General features: G+C 44.7%; 1 protein-coding gene across 2 annotated transcripts in view; it reads right to left on the bottom strand.

Annotated features, from left to right (window-relative positions):
- Positions 1 to 1,097: 1,097 nt before the first annotated feature.
- The window catches only part of LOC106847693 (tumor necrosis factor receptor superfamily member 10A-like), a 48,182-nt gene continuing 22,361 nt past the window's right edge, over positions 1,098 to 26,918 (bottom strand). Inside the window, exons 3-10 of one of the 2 annotated variants that reach the window (XM_044766828.2) lie at positions 8,789 to 8,902; positions 7,900 to 8,011; positions 6,810 to 6,883; positions 6,633 to 6,728; positions 6,027 to 6,058; positions 5,421 to 5,603; positions 2,843 to 2,918; positions 1,098 to 1,442 (exon numbers count right to left, since the gene is read on the bottom strand). In XM_044766828.2, coding sequence (XP_044622763.1) covers positions 1,129 to 1,442; positions 2,843 to 2,918; positions 5,421 to 5,603; positions 6,027 to 6,058; positions 6,633 to 6,728; positions 6,810 to 6,883; positions 7,900 to 8,011; positions 8,789 to 8,902 — 1,001 coding nt within the window. In that variant the 3' untranslated portion in view covers positions 1,098 to 1,128. Of the gene's footprint in view, positions 1,443 to 2,842; positions 2,919 to 5,420; positions 5,604 to 6,026; positions 6,059 to 6,632; positions 6,884 to 7,899; positions 8,012 to 8,788; positions 8,903 to 26,918 lie in introns of both variants that reach the window. The other variant, XM_044766827.2, reaches the window with a different exon arrangement.

Below are 26,918 nucleotides of genomic sequence, written 5' to 3'. Positions count from 1 at the left end.
CACTAACGTGACCTGAAATGGTACCTGACATAGAACCTATTGCCCCCTCAGATCCAACCCATCTCCCAGCCTCCCCCCGGCACCCGGCACCCACAGACGAGGAGCAGGAGGCCATGCACGGCTGCCCAGTGCAGACACCCAGACACGGGGTGACATGCGATACCACTTCTCCCCTCTCTGCTCGCTCGCAAACATGTGCCTGTAAATAACATAGATATTCACACACCTATGAAACTGCCAGGTTGAAAAGAGTGGGGTCTTTAGAAGTTGCCGGTCATCTAATCCTGGACAACAAGCTCAAAGTGTGTATGAGGGAGAACTGGAACCCACCAGTGCCCCCCGCAGACATGGGGTTTTCAATCCTCCCCTTTGTATTTCTACTCATCTTATGGTCTCCTGCTCCCATTCAGGTAACCCATGTAATCAACTTAGTAAGTACCGCTCTAAAAGGGTTTCCGTGCTCATATAAATATATACAAAAATATAAAAATACAAAAATGCCACATAAAATAGACATAAATAAATGCATACACATGAACACGACTGCATCTTACAACATAACAAATACAAGTAAAAAGCACAGTTCTCTTAGGATAAAAAGTGGCATTAACCGAAAAAGAATGATATCCTAAAACAACTGCTCTCAGTATGTATATGAACAGACAACTACACTCTGCATAGAATCTCATTAGACGTGGCATTTCCACAGGTTGCTTATTATACCAAACATTTCATAAAAATTATTCCACCTGGGGCCAGCCCTGTAGCATAGTGGTTAAGTTAGCGTGCTCCACTTCAGTGGTCCGGGGTTCATGAGTTTGGATCCCAGGTGCAGACCTACACACAGCCATCAAGCCATGCTGTGGTGGCATTCCACATACGAAATAGAGGAAGATTGGCACAGATGTTAGCTCAGGGCCTATCTTCCGCACCAAAAAATAAATAAGTAAAAAAAAATTCTTCCACCTACTTTGAAAAAGTGCTAGAACATTCCAAGAGCTCTAGGCTTTCGGACGGTAGAGTTTCTTCAAGTATTGGTCAAGAACTAGGCATGTGTCCAATCGTGTCTTTTCCAGGAGAGAAGGTAAACTAGGGAACCCCTAGTTTCCTAAAGAGATTCTTTGATACTCAGGACACAGCAGAGCCTGCCCCATCTTCCTCATAGACATACTTTCCGGAGGCCAACAGGTGGTCCTGAATTGTCTCCTTCGCATATTTTTCCCCGAGTGTTTCCAAGGCATCCAGCAGGGTGTTGACAGAGGCACTCCGCCCTGTTTTCTTGAGCCAGATCGTCAGCATTTCATACAAGGCATCCTGATGGCTCGTGATTTCAGCTTCCGTCACATCGATCTCATTTTGTGTGAGACCCAACTGCCGCATCAAGCGTTTCCATGACTTAAAGGGCACAATTCTTGGAAAGTAATCAAAGAACAGCTGCAGGCCTAGGTGGGGAAAGCACAGGGACAGTCAGGTGAGCTGGGCCGCCTGCAGAAAGGGCAGAGGACCCTCAGTCAGGCCCAGACCTAATGGAACCTGGTGGAACCTTGTGCGCTCCCCCTGCTCTGAGCCTGCTGCTCTGCCTCCCTTACCTGCTTCCCATCAGCAAAGGATCAGGCCACGCTGCCTGGGCCCCACCTGGGCCCAAGTCACTGCGGGGAGTCGAGGTCAACAGAGAATCCTGCCCTAAGGGAGGCTGAGAGCCCACCTGGGAGGGGAGACGGATGTCATGGAGGGAGAAAGCAGTATGTGGCGTGAGACAGACCGGGTGCAACAGGTCCTCAGAGGAGGGAACCCGCTCAGGCTGTGCCCATCAAGCAAGGGATGTCCCAGGGCTGCCACACCTGCCCCTGTGGAGGCAGCAAGGTCTCTGGCTTTACACCCGGCCTGGGCTCCGTCACTGACACTGTGGCAGAGCGAGATGAGGACAGACAGACTCTGAGCCAGAATTTAACCTGTGAGATGGAGCAGACACCACTCATCTCGTGGGACCGTACTACAGTGCACACCACCACCCACAGGTATATAAGGCAAGCCAGGCTACTTGTTTAAATGTTGATAATAGCTTCATTGAAGAAAATAAAAAGAAACAGGTGATATTAATTTTAATAATACAGTCATGCGCTGCATAATGACTTTTCAGTCAGTGATGGACCACATATACGACAGTGGTACTACCATAAGATTAGTACCATATAGCCTAGGTGTGTAGTAGGCTGTGCCATCCAGGTTTGTGTAAGTGTACTCTATGATGTTTGCACAATGGCAAAATCACCTATTTCTCACACAACGCATTTCTCAGAATGTATCCCAATCGTTAAGTGACGCATGACTGTATATGGTACTAACTCGATAGCTACAAAATATTATCATTTAACATGCAATCAATAAGCAAAAAATTACCAATGGGATATTTTATATTCCTATTTTGTGCTAAGATTTGAAATCTGGTTTGTAGTTTACAATTACAGCTCATCAAATTTGGCCTAGCCACAGGTCAGGTGCTCGGAGCCTCCCGAGGCCAGTGGGTGCCCTGCTGGTCAGCTTAGCCCCTTAGGAAGCCCTCAGTGTAGGGGAACCTGGCACTGAACAACAAAGGAGAACAGAGTATGGTGGAGGAGGGAGAGACAGGGAGGTGCTAGCAGATGTTGTTGGGGACAGAGGGGTGCAGTGAGGGGAGAAGAAGAGGTGGGAGAGCCTCCTCTTAAGGGTCCCGATGGCCCAGTGACAATCAGCATAGGCCCCCTGTGTCCAGCATCCCCTGCTCTGTACTTCCCTAACAGCTAAGACACAGCAGGAAGGATACTGACCCTCTTCCCTCCACTGCCCCGAATAAAACACTCACTTTCAGTGGGGTCTGCACCGTTGGCTGGAACCAGCAGCCTCCTTCTCATCTGAGACCCTTCAGCTCCTGCAGGTCCCTGTGAAATACAGTGGAGACTGCCCTCGGGTCGAGACAAGAGTCCTAGATCTCAGACCTGAGCCTGACAACCAGCCAGCCGTGTGGCCTGGGGCAGCCACCTCGCCTCCCAGGTCTCCATGGAAATGGAGAGGAACCTCCCACTCCGTGCAGCTCTCAGGCTGCGTGTGCTTGTGTGCTCACGGAGGCCCACCCTACCTGCATAATGCCCACTTCTCAAGTGTCGTTCCAGCTCTGACAACTGTATACACCCAAGTAACCATCACCCAATCAAGACATGGAACATTCTCTCCACCCCACACAGTTCCCTTCTGCCCCGTGCAGTCCATCCCCACCCACCCCATCAAAAGAGTCAGCCCACCACAGGCTTTTATGTGACTCAAAGGAAGAAGATAGATGGGGGCACTTTGGAAAATCAAAAGTAAAGGTTTATTCCATTAATGCAAAGATAGTTTCAGCAATAACAGTGTACTATTTAAATAGTCTAAATAAGAGAATGAAAGCATTAGATAGTCTCCATGGAGTATGGAAAGGTATTTTGTAAAATTAAATATGAATTCTGATTTTTTAAAAACACCTCAAAATAGGATAAGATCCTATTTTGCATCCATAGTGCACTCATAATGATAAGATTTTCTATAGGAAACCAAGAGTCAACATCATTCCTAAGGAAATATTGGAGGCCTTCCCAATGAAATCAAATCAAGACGAAAACACCTGCCTTCTCTCAGCATCTCTGAACATTTGTTCTCTAAGTCCTGGGCCATGCAGCAAGACGGGAAACACAAATGAGGCACGACCCGAGGAAGCGGGCAGAAACAGTCACTATTTTAGATGTGATTATATATTTTTAAAAAGCTCTATGGTGTAAACTGCAATATTTAAAAAAGAATGTATGTCTTGCTAAACAATAAATTAAAAAATAGAATTATAAGAGGATCCAACCGATAAGACAACAAAACACATAAGGTACAAAGAAACAGCTTTGACAGGAAACAGGAGTAATTTATCTGAAGAAAAACACAAATCTTAACTGAGTCATAATAAAACCCTTGACTTGAAATGCTATCTTCTTTGATAAGAAAAATATTTAATATTGACAAGATCTCAATTCTTCCTAGATTAATTTATGAATTTAAGATGATATAAAAAAATTCCAATGATTTTTTTGGGGTGGAGGAAATCTTATAAAATAATTCTAAATTTTATCTGGGTAAAAATAAATTTTGAAAAAGGAAAGAAGAGTTATTTGCTCTCCCAGATATTAAGACATATTAGAAAGTTTCATTTGGTGGGATATTGTACACAGATGGTATTTGCATAAAGATTTAAGCCAAGAACCACAAACAATTATGTCTCGTGGTTATGTGAAATGAAAAGAGCCAGGGGCTGAGAGCCAGGGGCAAGAGCAGGAGTCGGTCACTGCCCACTGAGAACCTTTCTGTACCACTGACAGTTTCTCACTGTGGATATGTATTAACCACATTGAAAAAAAGTGAAAAGTGATCAATCCGGATGAAGGGATTATTGGCCTTTTTTGTTTGTTTCCTTTTATACTTTCTCTTTATTTAAAAAGAATGTAATATAGATGCAGAAAAGGAACAGAAAGGAGCACTCTAATTACAAACAGGATCATTGTCAATGCAAACATTTCACAAGTGATAATGGAGGGACCAGAAGCAGAGAGATGTGTGAGCAACAGCCGCTAAACGGAGTTGGAGGAGGGAGGGGGTGAGTCAGAATTCAGGGGGCACCTCACGACATACCATATCACAAAATAAATCCCATTTAGATGATATTGCTATGTGATAAAAATCGTTATTAAAGAAAAAACCTCTGTAAGAAATGAGAGAATTTCATCCTATCTTATACTGGGGGAAATGACTTTTCAAGCTTATGAGGAATGAAAAATTAAACGTTTCTACAGATTTACTACTCAATGTCACATCGAAACTGATGAACCGATATGAACCAAACTGGATATGTGTGTGTGTGTGTGTGCATGCATCCAGCAAAAAACTACTTCTACACATTAACCTAGAAATTCTACTTCTTCTAAGAAGCCACAATACAAATATGATCAGATATCTGGACTAAGAATTTTTTTACATGTTCCATGTAATAATAATCTTGAAATAAACTTGAAATTCTTAGTGATATGAGGAGTGGCTTAAAATTAAGTAACACACAGTGGAGCACTATGTAGCTGTCATGATTCAACAATCATAGAAGCGCCTGCTCTATGGCTCTTATTCTAGACTCTGGGGATACAGTGAGAACTGGACAGATAGGAAGACCCACACAGGCCACAGGGCTGACACTCTACCATATCCGGGTGGCGGGCTCCTGCACACGCAGCCTCCTCCTCTTCTGGGCCCAGATCTCCCTCCATCACCACTTCCCATGGACAGGAGACCTGACCAGTGCCAGCCTTTCCCTGTTCCTACCACGGTCCTGGGCAAGCAGAAGGGCCAGGGCGCCACATGGCCCATCACCCACTCACCAGCAGACGCTCTGCTTCCCCTTGGGACTGTGCGCTGACACCTGTCGGCTCTGCCTGCTCCTTGCCTTCCAGTTCCTGCTCAGAAACCAGGGTGGACGATGACTCTCTGTTGTTCAGGGTCTCGTTGTAGGCGTTGTCCAGAGCCTCAGGTCTTCTTGGGGGACAGGAGCGCAGGAAAAAGACCTTGGGAAGGCAAAGAGCTGCCTCAGGGGTCCTCACCCACAGCCCCCTGCAGGGCCCCAGGGGACACGGCAGGCTCTCCCCCATCCCCTCCCACGCTGTCCCCCAGGCTGGCCCAGGCTCAGCACATCCAGGACTCGAGGGTCGGCACCCCTGCCTGACGCCCCCGATGCCCAGGGGCAGGGCCATGGGGTGAGGGCATCTCACAAGCAGCAGGAAGGACAGGACTCGGCACTGCCAACAGGCCTGGGGGCTGCTCACAACGGGCCACTTGACCTCTTACGGTCAGCCCAGGCCCCCAGGCCACTTTAAGAGCCAGGGGCAGCAGTACAGGACAATGGGGACCACATCCACCCAGGGCTTGCTGTGGGCGGGAAGAGGTTCCAGAGGGCCTGATGCGGCCAGATCCTGGAGAAACCAGCTCACTCTGTTTATGCAGTTGGCGGCCACTTCACAACCTAGAAGAGAAGGGGCATCCGCCTTAGCCATGGAGAGGCCTCTTTGCAGCGCCTCCCTGTCCATGGACAGTGCAGGGGCAGGGTGTGGGCTGGGGGCTCAGACACCAAACAAGGAGCCCCGGGCCTGGTGACAGGAGGGGGCCATTCCAACCCCAGGCACCCTGGGGGACGGGGAAATAAAAATAAACACATATAGATCTCTGTTGGGTTCTGCTCTGACCAAAGCTGTGCAGACCCCTGACCCTCTCCTCTTGAGTCCAGGCACCCAGTCGAGGAGCGGACCACCCCTCTGCCCTGGCTGGGGCCCGAAGGCATGAAGAACTGGCTCTGCCCCCCTGGACTTATCTAGGGACAGGAGGTGACCGTCAGCCCCAAGAAGAGGGCACTGATGTGATCTCGGCCCTCGTGAGGTGCAGGTGAGGTGGGAGATGGAGGGAGATGACAGGAACAAGATCAGAGCGAGACCAGAAAGACCAGGGGGTTCGGGAGTTGGAGGGGAGGGCCCTTCTGTCGGGAGAAACAAAGTGGGGAGTGAGGGAGGCAGAGAGCGTCAGCGCCTCCCCGCCCACCTCACCTTGAAGGATGCGCCTCCGGCAAAGATACACAGTCAGCCCCAGCAGCAGCACAGCCACAGGCCCGACTACAATCCCGATCACTGGCCATGGATTGCCTGAGGAGGGAGAGGGAGTAGTGGGTAGCCCCACGGTCACTGGCTCTCCAGGAACCGGGGCCTCCCCACTGGCCTGGGTACCTGATCCTTGGTGGACACACTTGAGGTCACTCCAGGGGGTACAGGGACTGGCCTCAACCATCCCATCAGGGCACCTGGGCACAGACACAGAAAGGACATGGAGGGGATCGGTGAGGGAGAGCTGGCAAGAGGAGGAGAAAGAAGGCACAACCTCCCGCCCAATGTCCCTAAGAGTGGAGGAAGAGCGGCCTTCTCCTGTCTGCAGGCCCTGGGCCCCTCACTCCCCTGCTGGGTGCCAGAGGATCTGAGCATGCGCACTTCAGCCCCTGGGGCCCCTGCTGAGTGTTCAGAGCTGCACCTGCAGGGGCTGCGCCTTCTCTGCAAGCTGAGCTTCCCTGGCTGCGGGTGGAGCCCTGCATGAGGGGGCATCTCACCCAGGTCAAGGGTCAGAAGCCCTTTAGGCGCCAGCTGAGCCTCATCCTCCATCAACCTTTAATACAAGGAACGTCTTGTCCTCCCCGTGCTGACTATTCCTACCAATCGTGGCCAACACCGGGGTCAGAGAACAGGAAATTACTGCTGGACCCTGAATCCCAGTAACGGGGAAACGCACGTCTCACTGGGGTGACAGGGGCCTGGGCCAGGCAGGCTGAGTTGGCTCAGGGCTTTGTGGGAACCGGGAAGGAGCCACAGGCTAGGTGTCATGGGGGCTCAGCTGTGGTCACATTCGTGTTCACGGGCCCCGCCTGCATAAAAATAATATTAAAAATCACGCTTGACGACGCAATTGTTGTAAAGAAGAAGACAAGCCCAGCTGCACTCCACTCAGTTTTCCCTTGTGATTCAGAAGAAACTAAACCTTTTCTTGGGCCACTGAGAGCATCACGGGCCCTACATAGTGGCCCAATGTGCCCCGTGGAAAACTTTACCCGGCCGCAGGGCAAACACGTTGTGAGATCAGGGAAGGGGACACTGCAGGGGCCAGGGTGGGGGCACGCTGATGGATGACGAGCGCCGCTGCAGGCTCAGAAGACCCCACAGGCACAGGGAACCCTGGGGAGGCAGAGGGGCTGCATGGACGAGGACAGAGAGAGGGTGGGGGAACCTGTGTCTTCTGTGGGCTGGGAGCCTCGGCGGCTCCTCGTCTCACCTGCTGCGGCAGGTCTGGCAGACCTCGGGGAAATCTTCTCCGTGGAAAGTGCCACGTTTGCACCGACACTGTGTGTCCTCAGTTCTGGTGCAGTCAGCTATTCGTTCTTCATCTGATGACAAAGGACACGGTTTTGGGGACGTGTTTCCCTCACGTGTCCCTCAACACTTCTTCACCGCCCCACTCCCTCCCGCTCAGCTCCACTCGGTTCACTGCAGCTTTGAGGGTCAGTGGCTGCAGCACACATGTGGGGTACTTAAAGGACAGCCACCATCCACCTGTCACCAACACCCAGAGGTGTAAAAAAAAGGACACGATTCATTATTTAAAGCATCAGGATAGGGAGAAAAATTTTAGCTCACTAGGTCAGTAGGAAGGGCGGGGTATAACCTGAGGGACTGTGGATGGAGAGGAACCCTGGGTGACTCACCAAAACCTAGCCCTGCTGGAGAGGCAGACGGGCCTTAGGCTGTGAAGGCTGAGAGAGGCTGAGCACCTGCCATGGGCACCGACTGCAGGGCCAAGAGGAGCCTGGCCCAGGACCAGACCCACGCCACAGCTCAAATCTAGCCCTTCTCCTGGGCCAGGCTGTTTCTTGTGCTCTAACTACACAGCTCCCTCCATCAAGGGACACTTATTTTCCCACCACTTTCATCTGATGGTTTAAAAGATTTCCCTACCACGTGGCATGCACTGTAAAAATAATTTCTATTCTTATTTTATTGACCTAAGTCATAATCATGCAGCCTGCATGCATCATTAAGACCAAGATGGATTGGATTAAGATGAAGAGCAAGAAGGGCTGGAATCCAGGTGTCCTGACGCCATGTGGGCTGCAATGCCCACCTCATCACCCTTGCACTTGGCGTGGGGTCTCCATGTTCTGTACCTGATTTACATGTAGAGCACGGTAAGCAGGAAGAGAAGAGATTCTTGTGACTGGTATAATCCACTCCATCTGTGCATGGTGTACAACTTCTACTGTCTTCTGAAACATGGTATCCTGGGAAGGGAGAGAAAATCTGGTAGGTGAATCCTTATAGGATTCCCAGGGGCTGGCAGTGGTGATTGGGGGACCCCTCTTTCGGCCATCAGTGGAATCCTAACAGGGAAATCCACTCTCTCGGGCTTTGGCCAGTTCATCAATTCTGCATCTACCATACACCCTTGACCAGCATTGTAACAGAAATATATTAAAAGCCAACATGAAATTCAAATACTACAGACGTCACCTTAAAAGAGCAGAAGGAAACAGGTCAAATTAATTTTAACCAATATATTCAAAATAATATCACTTAAACATGTAATAAATTTAAAACATTCAAATATTTTACACTATTTTTTCAGAGTATGTCTTAGAATCCAGGGACTCTTTCTCCCTCACAGCACTCACAATTCAGAGTAGCCATATTTCAGGTGCTCAAAACTCTCACAGGCCTAGTGACTACTGTATTGGACAGTGCCACCCAGGTCCCTGGAAAGTCACAGAAGAAAGTCCTAATCTCTGTCCTCAGTGAGGTCCAAGTCAGTGGAAGACACAAACAACAATCAGGGACAAGCCTTCAGTTAAAGTTCCTGCCACCTGCCATGGCAGGAAAATGGGAGGAAAAATGGGTCCCCTATGTAAAGAGTCAAAGAATGATCCAAAGAAAGGGGCTTGTGCCCTGTGTGCAGAGGAGTTCTCCAGCCACTGCACTGTGCTCAGTAAGCAGTCGCTCCCCGTTTCCCCCGCCCTGCCCCCGAGAACTACTCACCTATGTCCTGTAGCTCAGAACTAGCCTAGTCTCGACAACCCTACAAGGGAATCATGATTGTCTTTGGCGCATTTCACTGAGCATAATGTTTTTGAGGCTCAGGCGTGCTGCTGCATGTATCAGAATTTCAGTCATTGCAGGAGCTCTCCCTTCCCGGAGCCCATGTCCCGAGGCTAGACTGGCACCTCCAGGACTGCTCCTTCAGGTGACCTCGCTCTCCCCTGAAGGATCAACCTCTCCTTCTCTATATTCATTTTTTCTTTTATTGTAGTAAAATATACGTAACATAAAATTTGCCATTTTACCACTTTTAAGTGTACAATTCAGTGGTATTAACTATATTCTTTGTACAACCACCACCACTATCTATTTGCAAAGATTTTTTCACCCTAAACAGAAACTCTGTACTCATTAAGCAATCACTCCCCGTTTCCCCTTCCCCCTCAGCCCCTGGTAACCGCTCATGTGTTTTCTGTATCTCAGAATTAGTCTAGTCTAGATATCCCTATGAGGGAATCACGCAATGATTGTGTTTGGCTTATTGAGCACAATGTTTTTGAGGTTCATCCATGTTGGAGCATGTATCAGAATTTCAGTCCTTTTTAAAGGCTGAATAATGCCCCATTGCACGTACATAACACATTTTGTTTATCCATTCATCCATCGATGCACCTGTGGGTTGCTTCCACTTCTCAGCTATGGTGAATAGTTCCGTGAAATTGGGTGTGCAAATATCAGTTTGAGACCTTGCTTTCAATTCTTTTGGATATATACCCAGAAGTGGGATTGCTGGATCATACGGTATTTTAATTTTTTAATTTTTTGAGGAGCCTCAATACTGTTTTCCATAAGGGTCGTACTACTTTACAATCTCATCAACAGTGCACAAGGGTTCCAATTTCTCCAGATCCCCACCAACACTTGTTATTTTTTGTATTGTTGATAGTAGCCATCATAATGGGTGTGAGGTGATATCTCATTGTGGTTCTGATTTGCACATCTCTTATGATTAGTGATAGTGAGCATCTTTTCATATGCTTGTTGGTCATTTGCATATCTTCTGTGGAGAAAGGTCTATTCAAGTCCTTTGCCCACTTTTTAATTGGGTTGTTTGTCTTTTTGATATTGAGGGGTAGGACTGATTTATATATTCTGGATATTAAACCCTTATCAGTTATTTGACTCACAAGTATTTTCTCACACTCTGTGGGTTGCCTTTTCATTTAGTTGATTGAGTCCTTTGATGCACGGTTTTAAATTTTGATGTAGTTTGATTTATCAATTTTTTTCTTTTGTTGCTATGCTTCTCATGTCATATTAAAAAACCATTGCCAAATCCAAAGTCATCAAGAAATGTCCCTGGGTCTGGGCCGGTGGTGCAGCGGTTAAGTTCGCATGTTCTGCTTTGGTGGCCCGGGGTTTGCTGGTTCAGATCCCGGTGCAGACATGGCACCACTTGGCGCGGCATGCTGTGGTAGGCATCCCACATATAAAGTAGAGGAAGATGGGCACGGATTTTAGCTCAGGGCCAGTCTTCCTCAGCGAAAAGAGGAGGATTGGCAGCAGTTAGCTCAGGGCTAATATTCCTCGGGGGGAAAACAAAAAAGAAATGTCCCTATGTTTTCTTCTAAGAGTTTTAAAGTTATATCTCTTTTATTTTGGTCTTTGATTCATTTTGAGTTAATTTTTTATGTGATCTAAGGTAAGGGCCCAACTTCATTCTTTGCATGTTGGATATCTAGTTTCTTCAGTGCTATTTGTTGAAGAGACTACTCCTTCCCCATTGAATGGTCTTGGCACCCACATCAAAAATCAGTTAACATAGACATGAGGGCTTATTTCTATCAATCCATAGGTCTGTATGTGTAATCCTTATGCCAGGATCACACTGTTTGGATTACTGTACTTTTGTCATAGCTTGGATATCAGGTGTGAGTCCTTCAACTTTGTTTTTCTTTTTCAACATTACTTTGGCTATTCTGGGTCCCTCTTAACTCCATATGAATTTGAAGATGGGTTCTTCTGTTTCTGAAGTTACACTGTTGGAATTTCGAGAGGGACTGCATTGAATCTGCATATTGTTTCAGTTAATACCGTCATCTTAACAACACTGTCTTCCAACCCATGAACATGGAAAGTCTTTCTGTTTATTTATGTCTCTTTGCACTTTTTTCAGCAATGTTTTGTAGTTTTCAATGTAAAAGTCTTGTGCCTCCTTGTTACATTTATTCTTAAATAGTTTATTCTTTTTGATGCCATTCCATATGGAATTGTTTTAATTCCCTTTTGGGATTGTTCATTGCTAGCATATAGAAATATAAGTGATTTTCATGTGTTGATGTTACTAGTTCTAGCAGGTTAGAATTCATTTGTTAGTTCTAATAGAGTTTTTTTGCACGTGGATCCTTTACATTTTTTACATATAAGATCACGTGATCCACAAGAAGTGATACTTCTACTTCTTCCTTTCCCATTTGGATTCCTTTTATTACTTTTTCTTGCCTAATTGCTCTGGCTAGAACTTCCAATACTATGTCAAATAGAAGTGGTGAAATTGGGCATCTGGTCTTGTTCCTGAACTTACAGGAAAAGCGTTCAGTCTTCACTACTGAGTATGTTGGCTACGGTTTTTCATAGACAATCTTTATCATGTTGAGAAAAGTTCCTTCTAGTCCTAGTTTATTGAGTATTTTTATCACGAAAGTGTATTGGATTTTGTCAGATGATTTTCCTGCATCAATCAAGATGATCATGTGGCTTTCCCCCTTCATTCGATTAATGTCATGTATTACATTGATTGATTTTCATATATTGACACACTGTTGCATTCCTGAGATAAATCCCCTAGGGCATGCTGCGTAGTCCTTTTAATATGCTGAATTCAGAGCTGGCCCCTTGGCCGAGTGTTAAGTTTGTGTGCTCCACTTTGGTTCGGATCCTGGGCACGGACCCGCACATCACTCATCAAGCCATGCTGTGGCGGCATCCCTCATAGAAGAACTAGAAAGACTGACAACTAGGATATACGACTACGTACTGGGGCTTTGGGAGGAAAAAAAAGAGGAAGATTGGCAACGGATCTTAGCTCAGGGCCAATCGCTCCTCACCAAAACAAACAAACAAACAAACCAAGCTCAAGTTGAGTTGTAAAAGAAGAGTATTAAAAAAATATGCTTAATTAAGTTTGCTAGTATTTTTTTGATGATTTCTTTGCATTTATATTCATAAAGGTATACTGATCTGTGGTTTTCTTTTCTTCTGGCATCATTGTCTGGCTTTGGTGTCAGGGGAATGCTAGCCTCATAGAATGAGTTAGGTTCTGTTCCCTTCTCTTCAACATTTTTGGAAGAGTTTGAGAAGGACTGGTGTTAATTCATTCAAAAATATTTCATAGAAGTTCACAGTGGAGCCTTCTGGTCCTGGGCTTTTCTTTGCTGAGAGGTTTCTGATTGCTAATTAAAGCTCCTTACTTGCTATAGGTCTATTTAGGTTTTACATTTCTTCTTGAGACAGTTTTGGTAGTTTGTTTTTCTAGGAATTTGTCCATATCATCTAGGTCATCCAATTTGTTGATGTATAGTTGTTCAAAGGATTCTGTTACAACCTTAATATTTCTGTAAAGTCAGTAGTAATGTCCCCTCTTTCCTTTCTAATTTGAATATTCTTAGTCAATACAGCTAAAGTTTGTCAATGTTGTTGATCTTTTCAAAGAATCTTCTTTTGGTTTTGTGGATTTTTCTCTATTTTTCTATTCACCATTTCATTTATGTCTGCTCTAATCTTTATTTTTTTCATGCTTCAGTTGACTTTGTTCTGGTTTGTTCTTCTTTTTCTATTTCCTCAAATTGTTTTGTTACATTATTTATTTGAGGTATTTTCTCTTGTTTTAATGGAGGCCTTTGCAGTTATAAATTTCCCTGAGTACTGCTTTCACTGCATCCCATATGGAGTTGTGTTCTTGTTTTCATTTGTCGGAAGCTATTTTCTAATTTCCCTGTGATTTCTCCTGGACCTACTGGTTGTTTAAGAGTGTTGCTTCATTTCCACACACTGTGAGTTTTCCAGTGTTCTTTCTGTCATTGATTTCAAACTACATTCCATTTTGGTCAATGAAGAAACTCTGTATGATTTCAGTCTTTGAAAAGTTACTGAGGTTTGTTTTGTGGCCTAATATATGGTCTATCCTGGAGAATGTTCCACGTCCACCTGGGAAAAGCATGTATTCTCTGATGTTGTTGGGTGGAACATTCTGTATGTGTCTTTTAAATCTAATGGATTTTTTTTGAGCGTTGCTCAAGCCCTCTAATTCCTTTTGATCTTCTGTCTGGATGTTCTAGGCATTTCTGAAAAGGGGTATTGTAGTCTCCAACTACTATTATTGAACTATTTCTCTCTTCAATTCTGTCCATTTTTGCTTCATATTTTGGGGGCTCTGTTGTTAATATGCTTGTAATTACTATATCATCTAGATGGTTCAAAACTTTTATCAGAATAATGTTCTTGTGTCTCTTTTAAAACTATTGTGATTTAAAATCCATTTGGTTTGTTCATAATGTAGCCACCTCGGATCTTTTTTGGTTACTACTTGCATACAATATCTTTTTCCATCCTTTTACTTTCAACCTCTTTGTGACTTTGTGTCACTAGAGGGGTTAAATGGTAAATTTGTGCATGCAGAATAAACAAAATCAGTGAACACGTAGATAAGTCTATGGAATTACCCAATCTGAGGGGCAGAAACAAACAAGTTTTCTAAATTTGATAACAGATTTGCCCGTGTATCCAAAAAGCTCAATGAACTCCAAGGAGGATAAATGTAAAAAGATCCACCCAGACACACAGTCAAATGGACAAAAGCCACACACAGACAGAGAAGCTTGGGAGCAGCAGGTGACATACGACTCATCACCTGCAGAGGATCTCAGTGAGGCTATCAGCCAATTTCTCATTAGAAACCACAGAGGTCAGGAGGCAGCGAATGACACATTTACAGCACCGAAAGAACATTATCTGTCAACCAAGAAGCTCTATATCCAGCAAAACTATCTTCAAGGATGAAGAAGAAATTAAGACATTCCCAGATAAATAAAAGCTAACAGAGTTCGTTACTAGTAGACATGCCCTATAAAAAAGTAAACAGGGTCCTTCAGTTTGAAATGAAATGACAGATAGTAGCTCAAAGTCACATGACAACACAGACACTGGATACAGAAATAAAATACTGCAAAAGGTAACTACACAGATAAATATAAATGCCAGTATGTCTTAGTCTATTCAGTGCATGGAGACAGACAGAGAGAGAGAGAAAACAAGCAAGCCGTTCTTATCAGGGCACCAACCCCATCATGAATGCCCTGCTTTCATGACATCATCTAACCCTAACCATCTCCCAAAGGCCCATCTCCAAATACCATACACTGGGGATTAGGGCTTCAACAGATGAATTTTGGGGGAACATAATTCAGACCATGGCACAGTTTTATAGTACTTTTGCTTTGTCATTCCTCTTTTTTTTCAGATATTATTTAATGGGCAAAGGCATAAAACAATAGTAATAGATCTGTCTCAATGATCACACAATGTACAAATATGTGACCTATGACAGCAACAATATAAAGGGAGAGAGATGGAGGTAAAGGAGGACAGTGTTTGGATACCATTAAAATTATGTTGGTATTATTCATTCAAACTAGGTTGCTCAAGTTTAAGATGGTATTCATAATGTCCAAGGTAACTGTGATGTATAATTTTATGTATCAACTTGGCTAGGCCATGGTACCCAGATATTTGGTCCAACATGGCTGGATGTTGCTGTGAAGATATTTTCTTAGATGTAATTAACATTTAAATTAGTAGACTTTGAGTCTAATTTGAGTAAATCAGTTTATACCAAATCGAGTGGGTGGGCCTTATCCAATCAGTTGAAGGTCTTAACAAAAAGGACTGAGTTTCCTGGAAGAAGAGGGAATTCTGCCAGTAGCCTGCCTTTGGACGCAAACCGCAACGTCAATTTTCCCCTGAGTCTCCAGCCTGGGTTTTGGACTTGCCAGCTTCTACAACCACAGGAGGAATTCTTGAAAACAAATCTCCATCTCTCTATTGGTTCTGTTTCTCTGGAGAATACTGACTAAAACAGATTTTGGTACTGAGAGTGATTCTAGAGAAACAGAAAGTTAAGGATGGGTTTTCTGGGGTTTCTGGGATTGGTTCTTTGATCTAATTAGGCTTAAAGGCACTGATGACTCATTTCCTGTAGTAAAGAGTGCACTGACGGTCCATGGCTTGATGTGGCAATAGAGATATGCAAAATACTCACCACTGTATACTCCTAATCCAATACGTATAAGGGACAAGGTTCCGGTCAACCATTTATATGATACCTTTGAATTTTTTTTTAAATTGTGGCAAAAAATATATGACTTTCAATTTGCTATCTTCATTTTTAAGTGTATATTTCAATAATGTTAAGTGTATTCATATTGTGTACAACAGATCTCTAGAACTTTCCACCTTACAAAACTGAAACTCTATTTTCATTAAGACTAATTCCCCCTCCCAGCCCTTGGCAATCATCTTCCTATCTTCTGTTTCTATGATTTTCAGTACTTTAAATATTTATATGAGTGGGATCACACAGTATACATCCTTTCATGACTGGCTTATTTTGCTTAGCATAATGCCTTTGAGGTTCAACTATGTCATAGCATGTGACAAGATTTCCTTCTTTTTCGAGGCTTCATAATATTCCACTGTATCTATATAACACATTCGCTTTATCCATTCATCTGTTGATGGACAGCTGAGCTGCTCCCACCTCTTGCTATTGTGGATAAAGCCGCTGTGAACAGGAGTGAACAAATACCTGTTCGAGACCCTGCTTTCAATTCTGTGGGATATACACCCAGAGGTGGAATTGCTGGATCGTATAGTAATTCTGTTTTAATTTTTTTGAGTAACCTCCATACTGCTTTCCACAATGGCTGCATCATTCTACATTCCGACCAACAGTGCTCGAGGGTTCCAATCTTTCTGCATCCTCACCAACACTTGCTATTTCCTGTTCTTTTGGTAGTGGCCATCCTAATGAGTGTGCGTTGATATCTCATTGTGGTTTTGATTTGTGTTTCTCTTATGATTAGTGATGTTGAATATGTTTTCTTACGTTTGTCGGCCATTTGTATACCTTCTGTGGAGAACTGTCTATTCAAGTCCTTTGCCCACTTTTAATCAGGTTATCTTTGTTGTTGTTGTTGAGCTGTAGCACTTCCTTATATTCTCTGGATATTAACCCCTTATCAGATATATAACTTACAAATATTTTCCCCCATTCAGTAGGTTGCATTTTCACTCTGTTGATTGTTTCCTTTGATGCTCACTTTTAGAGTTTACCATTTGTCTGTTTTTGCTTTTGTTTCCTACTACCTTTGAACTTTTCTGTAAAACTAATGAACAAAGTGAGACCGGCTGCCTGCTCCTAATTTTGCTGGACAGAATGGGGACAGGAAACAATGAGCTCAGAGATCTGAATTCCCAGCTCAAGCACCGCATCAATGGCCCGAAAGCTTCTGTGTGCGCCCCAAAAGAGACTCCTTTCCTGCGCTGCAGAGCTGAGGTCGCTGGAAATCAACCCAGCGCCCAGCGGCTGACCCACAATGCCAACTGTGCACCGTACTCCAGAAGAGCTGCTTGACTTTTTCAACTTAGAATCCGGGGATATTTGTGGGAGTGGTTACTAAGGTTATGGAATAATGGTAGAAGGAATATAAAGTTGGATCAGGCCAAATTTATTGACATGGGTCCACTATACAGAGATTCTGCATTAAAGCTGGAGTTTGGGGAGTTATAAAGGGCTCTAATTGATTGGCTGCTTGGCTGAAACATGAACTAAAAGGTGGCTCACAGTAAATGAATCTGAAATGCTGGACCTGCCTGGGGATACTGTGGACGAAGGGATTCAAAGGCTGAGAGAGACTGGAATTTCAGACTAGGTTTGACATTTAAGACCTGCTCACCCACTCTGGGCTGGCCCAGAGGCGGCACCTTTCACTGTGATTCTGGGAAATAACTTTGCGTGGGGAAATAAACTTATGAAGGACCCCCACAATCCTTGAAGAGCTCTGTGATTACTCGTCTCGGCAGGCCAGAAAGCACCATGGGAACTGCTGCCACTGAATTGGGAAAACTAAATGTGATGGGGGTAATTAGGTCCCAAGGTGACAGGAACCAAGTGGCGGAACTCAATCAACAAAGGCAAGGTGGGCATGGTCATTGAATGGACAGCAGACTCAAAGGAGGAATCCGAATAGTCTGATTCACAGAGACCTAGGGCATTGGTGAGTTGATCTTGGTGTTCCTAAAACTGAAATAGATGGAAAGTCTACACATTTGTACTCGATACACACAAGTAGAAAAGTTCTAGGGCAAGTGAACAAAAGTCCAACTTGAATCATAAAAACAGAGTCATGGCCCCTCAACCAATTCCTAAACTTTAGCAAGTTTACAGACCGAGACCCCCTGAATGCAGGGCGATCTGAGTACTCTCTGAGGAAAAACCCTAGGACGCTGCCAAAAGCATACACTGGTGATCATTCTCCCAGCCTTCCCCAAACAGACTTTTACCAGAGTGACTGCGCACTGAGGAAGAGGAAACAGTCAGACCTTTCAGACACTGCTGGGCCCTGGCTCTGAACTGACTGCTTCCGGGAGATCCAAAGCAGCCCTGTGATCGATGGGTCAGAACAAGGGCTTATGAAGGTCAGATGAATGACACAGTTTTAGCTCAGGTCCATCTCATGGGGGTCCAGGGGATCCCCAAACACATCATGTCATGATTTCCCCGGTCCTGAATGCATAATTGGAAGAGACATACTCAGCAACTGGCAGTTGCCCCACATTAGTTCTCTAAGATATAGAATGAGGGCTATTAGGTGGGAAAGACCAGGTGGAAGCTACTAGAACTGCCTCTACCTAGGAAAACAGTAAAGCAAAAGCAATACTGCTTTCTTGGAGGGAGCGCAGAGATTAGTGCCACCATCAAGGACTTGAAGGATGCAGGGGTGGGATTCCCACCACATACCCATTCAACTCGCCTGTCTGGCCTGTGCAGGAGACGGACAGGATCTTGGAGAATGCCAGCGGATTATCAGAAGCTTAACCATTGCAGCTGCAGTGTGGTTTCATTGCTTGAGCAAATTAGCACATCCTCTAGCACCTGGCATGCAGCTATCAATCTCCACATCGGTTGGTAAACGCCACTAGCCGGCAAGGCCAGCCATACACCTTCACTGTCCTACATCAGGGGTACGTCAACTCTCCAGCCCCAGGTCATAATTTAGTTCACAGGGATCTTGATTGCCCTTCCCTTCTACAAGGTATCACACGGGTTCATGACATTGATGACATTATGCTCATTGGACCTAACAAGCAAGAAATAGTAAGTACTGTAGACTTATTCGTGAGATATTTGCATGTCAGAGGGTGGGAAATAAATCTGACAAAAATGCAGAGAACTTCTACCTCACTGACATGTCTAGGGGCCCAGTGTTGTGGGGCATGTTGAGATATCCTTTCTAAGATAAAGGATAAGTTGTTGCATCTGGCTCCTCCGACAACCATGGAAGAGCCGCAATGCCCAGTGTGCCTCTTTGGGTCTTAGAGGCAACAGATTCCCCATTTTGATGTGTTATTCTGGCCCATTTACTGAATGATCCATAAAGCTGCTAGTTTTGAGTGATGCCTAGAACAAGACTAAGCAGTGGGTTCATGCTGCTCTGCCATTTGGGACATGTGACCCGGCAGATCCAGTGGTGCCTGAAGTGCCAGCGGCAGATGGGGTGCTGTTTGGAGCCATTGGCAGGCCCCTATAGGTGAAGCTCAGTGCAGGTTCTCAGGATTTTGGAGCAAAACTCTGCCGTCCTCTGTGGCTAACTACTCTCCTTTTGAGAAACAGCTTTTGGCCTGCAACTGGGTCTGAGTAGATACTGAATGGTTACCCACACGCCACCAAGTTACCAGGTGACCTCAGCTGTGCATCACATACTGAGTGTTATCTGACTCACCACGCCATAAAGTTGGGCATGCAAAGTAGCACCCCATTATTAAACGGAAATGGTATATATGAGATTGGGCTGGAGCAGGCCCTGGAGGCACAAACAAGTTACACGAAGAAGTGGCCCAAATGCCCATTGTCCCCACCCCTGGTACATTACCTTCTCTCTTCCAGCTTGTTCCTACAGCCTCATGGGTATTTCCCTAATCAGTTGGCAGGGAAAGAGGAAACCAGGGCCTGGATTACAGGTGGTTCTGCAGGATACAAGGCACCACCCAGAAGTGGAGAGCTTCAGCGTGACAGCCCCTTTCTGGGACATCGTTGGACAGCAGTCAAGGGGAATCTTGCCAGGGACAGAACTTCTGGTTATGCATTTTGCTTGGAAGAGGAAATGGCAGACGTGTGACTATATACGGACTCAAGGGCTGTGGCCAATGGTTTGGCTGAAGGGTCAGGGACTTGAAAGGACGGTGATTGGAAAAGTGGTGACAAGAAAGTCTGGGGAAGAGGTCTGTGGATAGACCTCTCTGCAACAGGCAAATAATGTGAAGACATTTGTGTCCCATGTCAATGCTCACCCAAGAGTGACCTCAGTGAGGAGGATTTTAATAGTCAAGAGGAGAGGATGACCTGTTCTGTGGATACCAGCCAGCCCCTTTCCCCAGCCACCCCTGTCATTGCCCAATAGGCTCATGAACAAAGTGGCACAGGTGGCAAGGATGGAAGTTATGCATGGGCCGAGCAACATCACTTCCACATGCAAAGGCTGACCTGGCTATGTCCACTGCTGAGTGCTCAGTCTGCCAGCATCAGAGACAAACTCTGAGCCCCTGATATGGCATCATTCCCCAGTGTGATGTCAGCCACCTGGTGGCAGGCTGATGACACTGGATCACTTCCATCACAGAAGGGGCAACATTTTGTTCTTACTGCGATAGACACTCTGGATATGGATTTACCCTCCCTGCATGCAATGCTTCTGCCAAAACTACCATGCATGGCTTCCAGAATGCCTTATCCACTGCTGTGGTGTGCCACACGCCGTCGCTCTGATCAAGGAGCTCACTTGGCAGTAAATGAAGTACAGCAATGGGCCCATGCTCAAAAAATCCCCTGGTCTTACCATGTTCTCCACCATCCTGAATCAGCTGGCTTGACAGAACGGTGGAATGGCCTCCTGAAGACTCAGTTACAATGCCAGCCAGGTGGCAACATCTTGTAGGACTGGGCCAACGTTCTCCAGGAGACTATATATGCTCTGAATCAGCATCCAATATATGGTATTGTTTCATTAATAGTCAGGATTGATGGGTCCAGAAACCAAAGGAGAGGGAGAGGCACCACTCACTATTACCCCTAACTATCTGCTAGTAAAAGTTTTGCTTCTTGTCCCACAACATTATGCTCTGCTGGCCTAGAGGTCTTAGTTCCAGAGGGAGGAACACCTCCACCAGAAGACACAACAATGATTCCACTTAACCGTAAGTTAAGATTGCCGCCCATCTCTCGTCAAGATGGCGGCATAAGCAGACTCTGAACTCATCTCCTCCCACGAACACAACCAGGTTACAACAATTTTTGGAAGAATTACCCTGGAGAGAAAACTGAAAACTGGATAAAAAGAACCCCCACAACAAGGGACAGTCCTGACAAAGGCAGAAGAGGCAGTAATTACTGCTGGAGAGGAAAAATGCCACCTTTGGGAGCAGCGGAGCTTCTCAGCTGGCCAGGCAGGAGCCACCCTACGGTATGCAGCCCTCCCTGGAGGACTGAGGTCCTGAGCAGGGGCCGATACTGCTAGAAGCATCCTTCAGACTCGGCCCAACTGAGACGGGGGGGTCTTACTGTCAGGCTTTGCTGGCTATTAACTGCAGAGAGGACACCCCAGACAAGCTATTGGCTGAAAGCCAAAAAGATCTGGGTCTTAAAGGGCCCATGCACAAACTCACTCATTGCAGCAACCTAAAACCACCAGAGAGAAGGCTGACAGTCCTTTGGTGAAATGAGACTCACCTGGTGGGCCCTGGGGGCAACTTGGTGAGAAGAGGGACAGCTCCGGAGACTGAGACATTGGTGGGGGCCATTGTTCTGACCTGGTCCAGGTGTGCTGACACAGACCCCGGTGGGCAATATTGAGGTTTCTCCCTGGGCCCGTTAGCCCAGGGGTCTGCCATGCCCACTAGAGCACAGATTTAATCCAGTTCAGCCAGGGCAGGCAACCCACCCTAGGGACTGGCCCCACCTAAAGCAAGCCCTCAGGCTACTTTTCAGGCTGCATTGACTGGCTGCCTTGATCCTCTACAGGCAGGCAAGGGTGTCTGCCTCTGTGAGGCAGGGCCTGTGTGAGGACCAGGTGAACTGTGGGGGGCATCGGTGAAGGGGTGGGGGCCTCTGCAGTGCAGCAGCAGGGTGCACTCCAGGGGGTTGAGAAGTGTGCACGGACCAGGACTGTGTTGATAGTGTGTGTGGTCCTGTGGGGGATGAGGCTTATCAGCTGCAGAAGACCTGTGCTTCACAAACAGCCATAAAAAGGATCAGCCCCACTTTCCAAAGCCTGAAACAATTGAGTGCTCCCATGCCTAGGGCCAGCCCCACTCCTAAGAAAACTGACAACAGCCTTGTAGGCCTGAGGCCTATCACAACCGTAAGCCCCTGAGCCTAGAAACCAGCTACACTGGGTACCAACCCAATTAAGAGGACAACTGCAATAAGAGTGTGCTGATAGACTTTGTAGCCACCAGTGCTGAGACTCCCCAAACTGGACTTACAAACAGCTGGCCAGGGAAGGAAAGACTAGACTCCCTGGGTACCTGCAGTGCGAGCAACCCTGCCACAGCAAAAGGACACAAGTAACCCACAAAGGGGTCACTCCTGGATCTTCTGGACTGGTGACAAGAGGGAAGCACATTGCTCGGTCTCATAAGGCATCTCATACATAAGGCCACTTCTCCAAGATCAGGAGACATAGCTGACTCAACTAATACACAGAAATAAGCACAGAGAAAGAGCCATAATGAGGAAACAAAGGAATACTTTCCAAGCAAGGGAACAGGACAAAACCCCAGAAAAAGGACTAAATGAAACAGAAACAAGCGACCTACTCAACAAAGAGCTCAAACAAAATATCATGAAGATGCTCACAGATATTGGGAGAAGAATGGATGAACACAGTGGGCACATCAGCAAAGAACTGGAAGATATAAAAAAAAAACAATCAGAAATGAACAACACAATACCGGAAATGAGAAATTCATTAGAGGGACTCAATAGCAGAGTAGAGGATGCAGAAGAATGGATCAGCGAGCTAGATGAAAGACTAGAGGGATCACCCAAGGAGAACAGAAAAAAGAAAAAAGAATTAGACAGAATGAGAACAGTCTAAGGGAACTCTGGGACAATATCAAGCATGCTAACATTCGGATTATAGGTGTCCCAGAAGGAGAGGAGAGAGACAAAGGGGAAGAAAATTTATTTGTAGAAATAAAAGATGAAAATTTTCCTAATCTGAAGAAGGAAACAGACATCCAAGTTCAGGAAGCACAGAGAGCTCCAAACAAGATTAAGCCCAAAGAGGCCCAGACCAAGACATATCGTAATTAAAATGTCCAAAATTAAAGATAAAGAGAGAATCCTAAAAGCAGCAAGAGAAAGGCCACAAGTGACATATAAAGGGAAGTCCATCAGGCTATCAGCGGACTTCTCAGCTGAGACCCTACAGGTGAGAAGAGAATGGCATGACGTATTTAAAGTGCTAAAAGGAAAAAACCTACAGCCAAGAATACTCTATTCATCAAGGCTGTCATTCAGATTGGAAGGAGAGATAAAGAGCTTCCCAGACAAGCAAAAATTAAAGGAGTGTATCACCAAGAAACCAGTTCTACAAGAAATGCTGAAGGGACTTATTTAAGTGGGAATGCAATGACCACAAATAGAGATAAAAAAAAATTACTATCAAAAAAACAAAACAACAATAACAAAAAAAACAGGCAATAAAATCACTTGTAAGGTAAAAATATAGTAAAGGTAGCAGATTAACTACCTGTGAAGATAATATGAAGGTTAAAAGACAAATGTACTAAAATCACCTATTTCAATAAGAGGTTAATGGATAGACACACACTAAACAAGAGACTATATATGATTTGAAAAACATAAAATGTGGGAGGAGGGGAGTGAAAAAGTAGAGCTTTTAGAAAGAGGTCAAGCTAAAGAGTCTATCAACTCGATATAGACTGTTATATACATGGAATATTAAATAAGATCCTCATGGTAATCACAAATCAGAAACCTATAACAAGCAAGAAAAAAGTAAGACAAAAAAAATCAAACATATTACTAAAGATAGCCATCAAACCACAAAGGAAGAGAGCAAGAGAAAAAGAAAGGAACTGAGAAGAACTACTAAAATACCCAGAAAAAAAAGTAACAAAATGGCAATAAATACATATTTATCAATAGCTACTCTAAATGTCAATGGACTAAATGCTCTAATCAAATGCCACAGGCTGGCCAACTGAATAAAAAAAAAAAGACCCATGTATATGCTGCATACAAGAGACACACTTCAGACCTAAAGACACTCACAAACTGAAAGTGAAAGGATGGAAAAAGATATTCCATGCAAATGGCAAAGAAAAGAAAGCGAGGGTAGCAATACTTATATCAGACAAAATAGACTTTAAAACAAAAACTGTAAGGAGACAAAGACGGGCACTACATAATGATAAAGGGTACAATCCAACAAGAGGATATAACACTTGTAAATGTCTATGCGCCCAACATAGGAGCACCTAAATATATAAAGCAATTATTAACAGACATAAAAGGAGAAATAGACAGTAACACAATAATAATAGGGGACTTTAACACTCCACTTACACCAATGGATAGATCAACCAAACAGAAGATCAATAAGGAAACACTGGCCTTAAATGACACATTAGACCAGATGGACTTAGTAGATATATACAGAACATTCCATCCAAACACCACAGAATACACATTCTTTTCAAATGAACATGGAACATTCTCCAGGACTGATCACATATTAGGCCACAAAACAAGTCTCAATAAATCTAAGAAGAATGAAATAATACCATGCGTCTTTTCTGATCACAAAGGTATGAAACTAGAAATCAACTACAGGAAGAAAACCAGAAAAGCCACAAAAATGTGGAGATTAAACAAAATGCTACTGAAGAACGATTGGGTCAACAAAGAAATCAAAGGAGAAATCAAAAGATTCCTGGAGACAAATGAAAATGAAAATACAACATGCCAAAATCTGTGGGATACAGCAAAAGTGGTTCTAAGAGGGAAGTTTATAGCAATTCAGGCCTACCTCAACAAAGAAGAAAAACCCCAAATAGACAATCTAAAAGTGCATCTAAAGGTACTAGGAAAAGAACAACAAACAAAGCCCAAAATCAGCAGAAGGAAGGAAATAATAAAAATCAGAGCAGAAATAAATGAAATAGAGACTAAAAAAACAATAGAAAAAGTAAATGAAACCAAGAGCTGATTCTTTGAAAAGATAAACAAAATTGACAAACTCTTAGTTAGACTCACCGAGAAAAAAAGAGAGAAGCCTCAAACATAAAATCAGAAATGAAAGAGGAGAGATTATAATGGACACCTCAGAAATACAAAAGATAATAAGAGAATACTATGAAAAGCTATACACCAACAAATTGGCTAATCTAGAAGAAACGGATAAATCCTTAGAAACATACGACCTTTCAAAACTGGACTAAGAAGAAGCAGAGAATTTGAATAGACCAATCACCAGTAAGGAGACTGAAAGAGCAATCAAAAACCTCCCAAAAAATAAAATCCAGGACCAGATGGCTTCCTTGGTGAATTGTACCAAACATTTAAAGAAGACTTGATACCTAGCCTTCCCAAACTCTTCCAAAAAATTGAAGAGGAGGGGAAGCTTCCTAACTCATTCTACGAAGCCAACATTATCCTGATACCAAAACCAGACAAGAACAACACAACAAAAGAAAATTACAGGCCAATATCACTGATGAACATCAATGCAAAAATCCTCAACAAAATACTAGCAAATCAAATATAACAATATATTAAAAAGATCATACATCATGATCAAGTGGGTTTCATTCCAGGGATGTAGGGATGGGTCAACATCCACAAATCTATCAACATGATACACCACATTTACAAAATGAAGAATAAAAATCACATGATCATCTCAATAGATGCAGGGAAAGCATTTGACAAGATACAGCATCCATTTATAATAAAAACTCTAAATAAAATGGGAATAGAAGGAAAATACTCCAACATAATAAAGGCCGTATATGACAAACCCACAGCCAATATCATTCTCAACGGAGAAAAACTGAAAGCCATCCCTTTAAGAACAGGAACCAAACAAGGATGCCCACTGTCACCACTCTTTTTTAACATAGTATTGGAAGTCCTAGCCAGAGCAATCAGGCAAGAAAAAGAAATAAAAGGGATCCATATTGGAAAAGAAGTGAAACTGCCACTCTTTGCGGACGACATGATTTTACATCTAGAAAACCCTAAAGAATCCACCAAAAAACTTTTAGAAACAATAAAAGAATACAGTCAAGTCACGGGGTACAAAATCAACATACAAAAATCGGTTGCGTTTCTATACACTAACAACGAAGCAGCAGAAAGAGAAATTAAGAATACAATCCCAGGTGGGTGGAGCAAAATGGCGGAGTGAGCTGACCCGGGATTCTCTCCCCTCCAAAATACAACAAAAGATTGGAAGAACTGAATTTCAGAGAATAAACATAATGCCAGCTCGTTAGAGACCTACAATACCAAGAAGGCAGAGATCATAACCTTGCTTACACCCTCGGAGGCGCCGGAACGGTAGGAGAGAACATCGCTCGCTCCCCTAGAGTCTGCCATCGCTGCGGCACAGGTCGGGGAGGAGCGGGGGAGGGGCCGCGCGACCGGGGGATCATCCAGGACTCCTGCCGCTGATTCAGAGGAGACCCACTGACGGGGGGGAAGCTTCCATCCGCGGGTACCATATAAATCAAGGGCCTTGGGAGACCAGAGAACAGAACAGATCTGAATCCAGATCGGTGCGTGTGAGTAACAGCCCCCCCTCCCCCCCGCCCCCGCAAAGTGCACTGGGTGCCGCCATCTTGCCCGAAGTCGGAGAGCTCAGAACATGTGGCTCTTGACCACCATCTAGTGGCGACAGGCTG

The sequence above is a fragment of the Equus asinus genome, chromosome 3, assembly GCF_041296235.1.
Source record: "Equus asinus isolate D_3611 breed Donkey chromosome 3, EquAss-T2T_v2, whole genome shotgun sequence".
In the NCBI taxonomy this organism is placed as follows: domain Eukaryota; kingdom Metazoa; phylum Chordata; class Mammalia; order Perissodactyla; family Equidae; genus Equus; species Equus asinus.
This window is presented reverse-complemented; position numbering and strand designations above follow the sequence as displayed.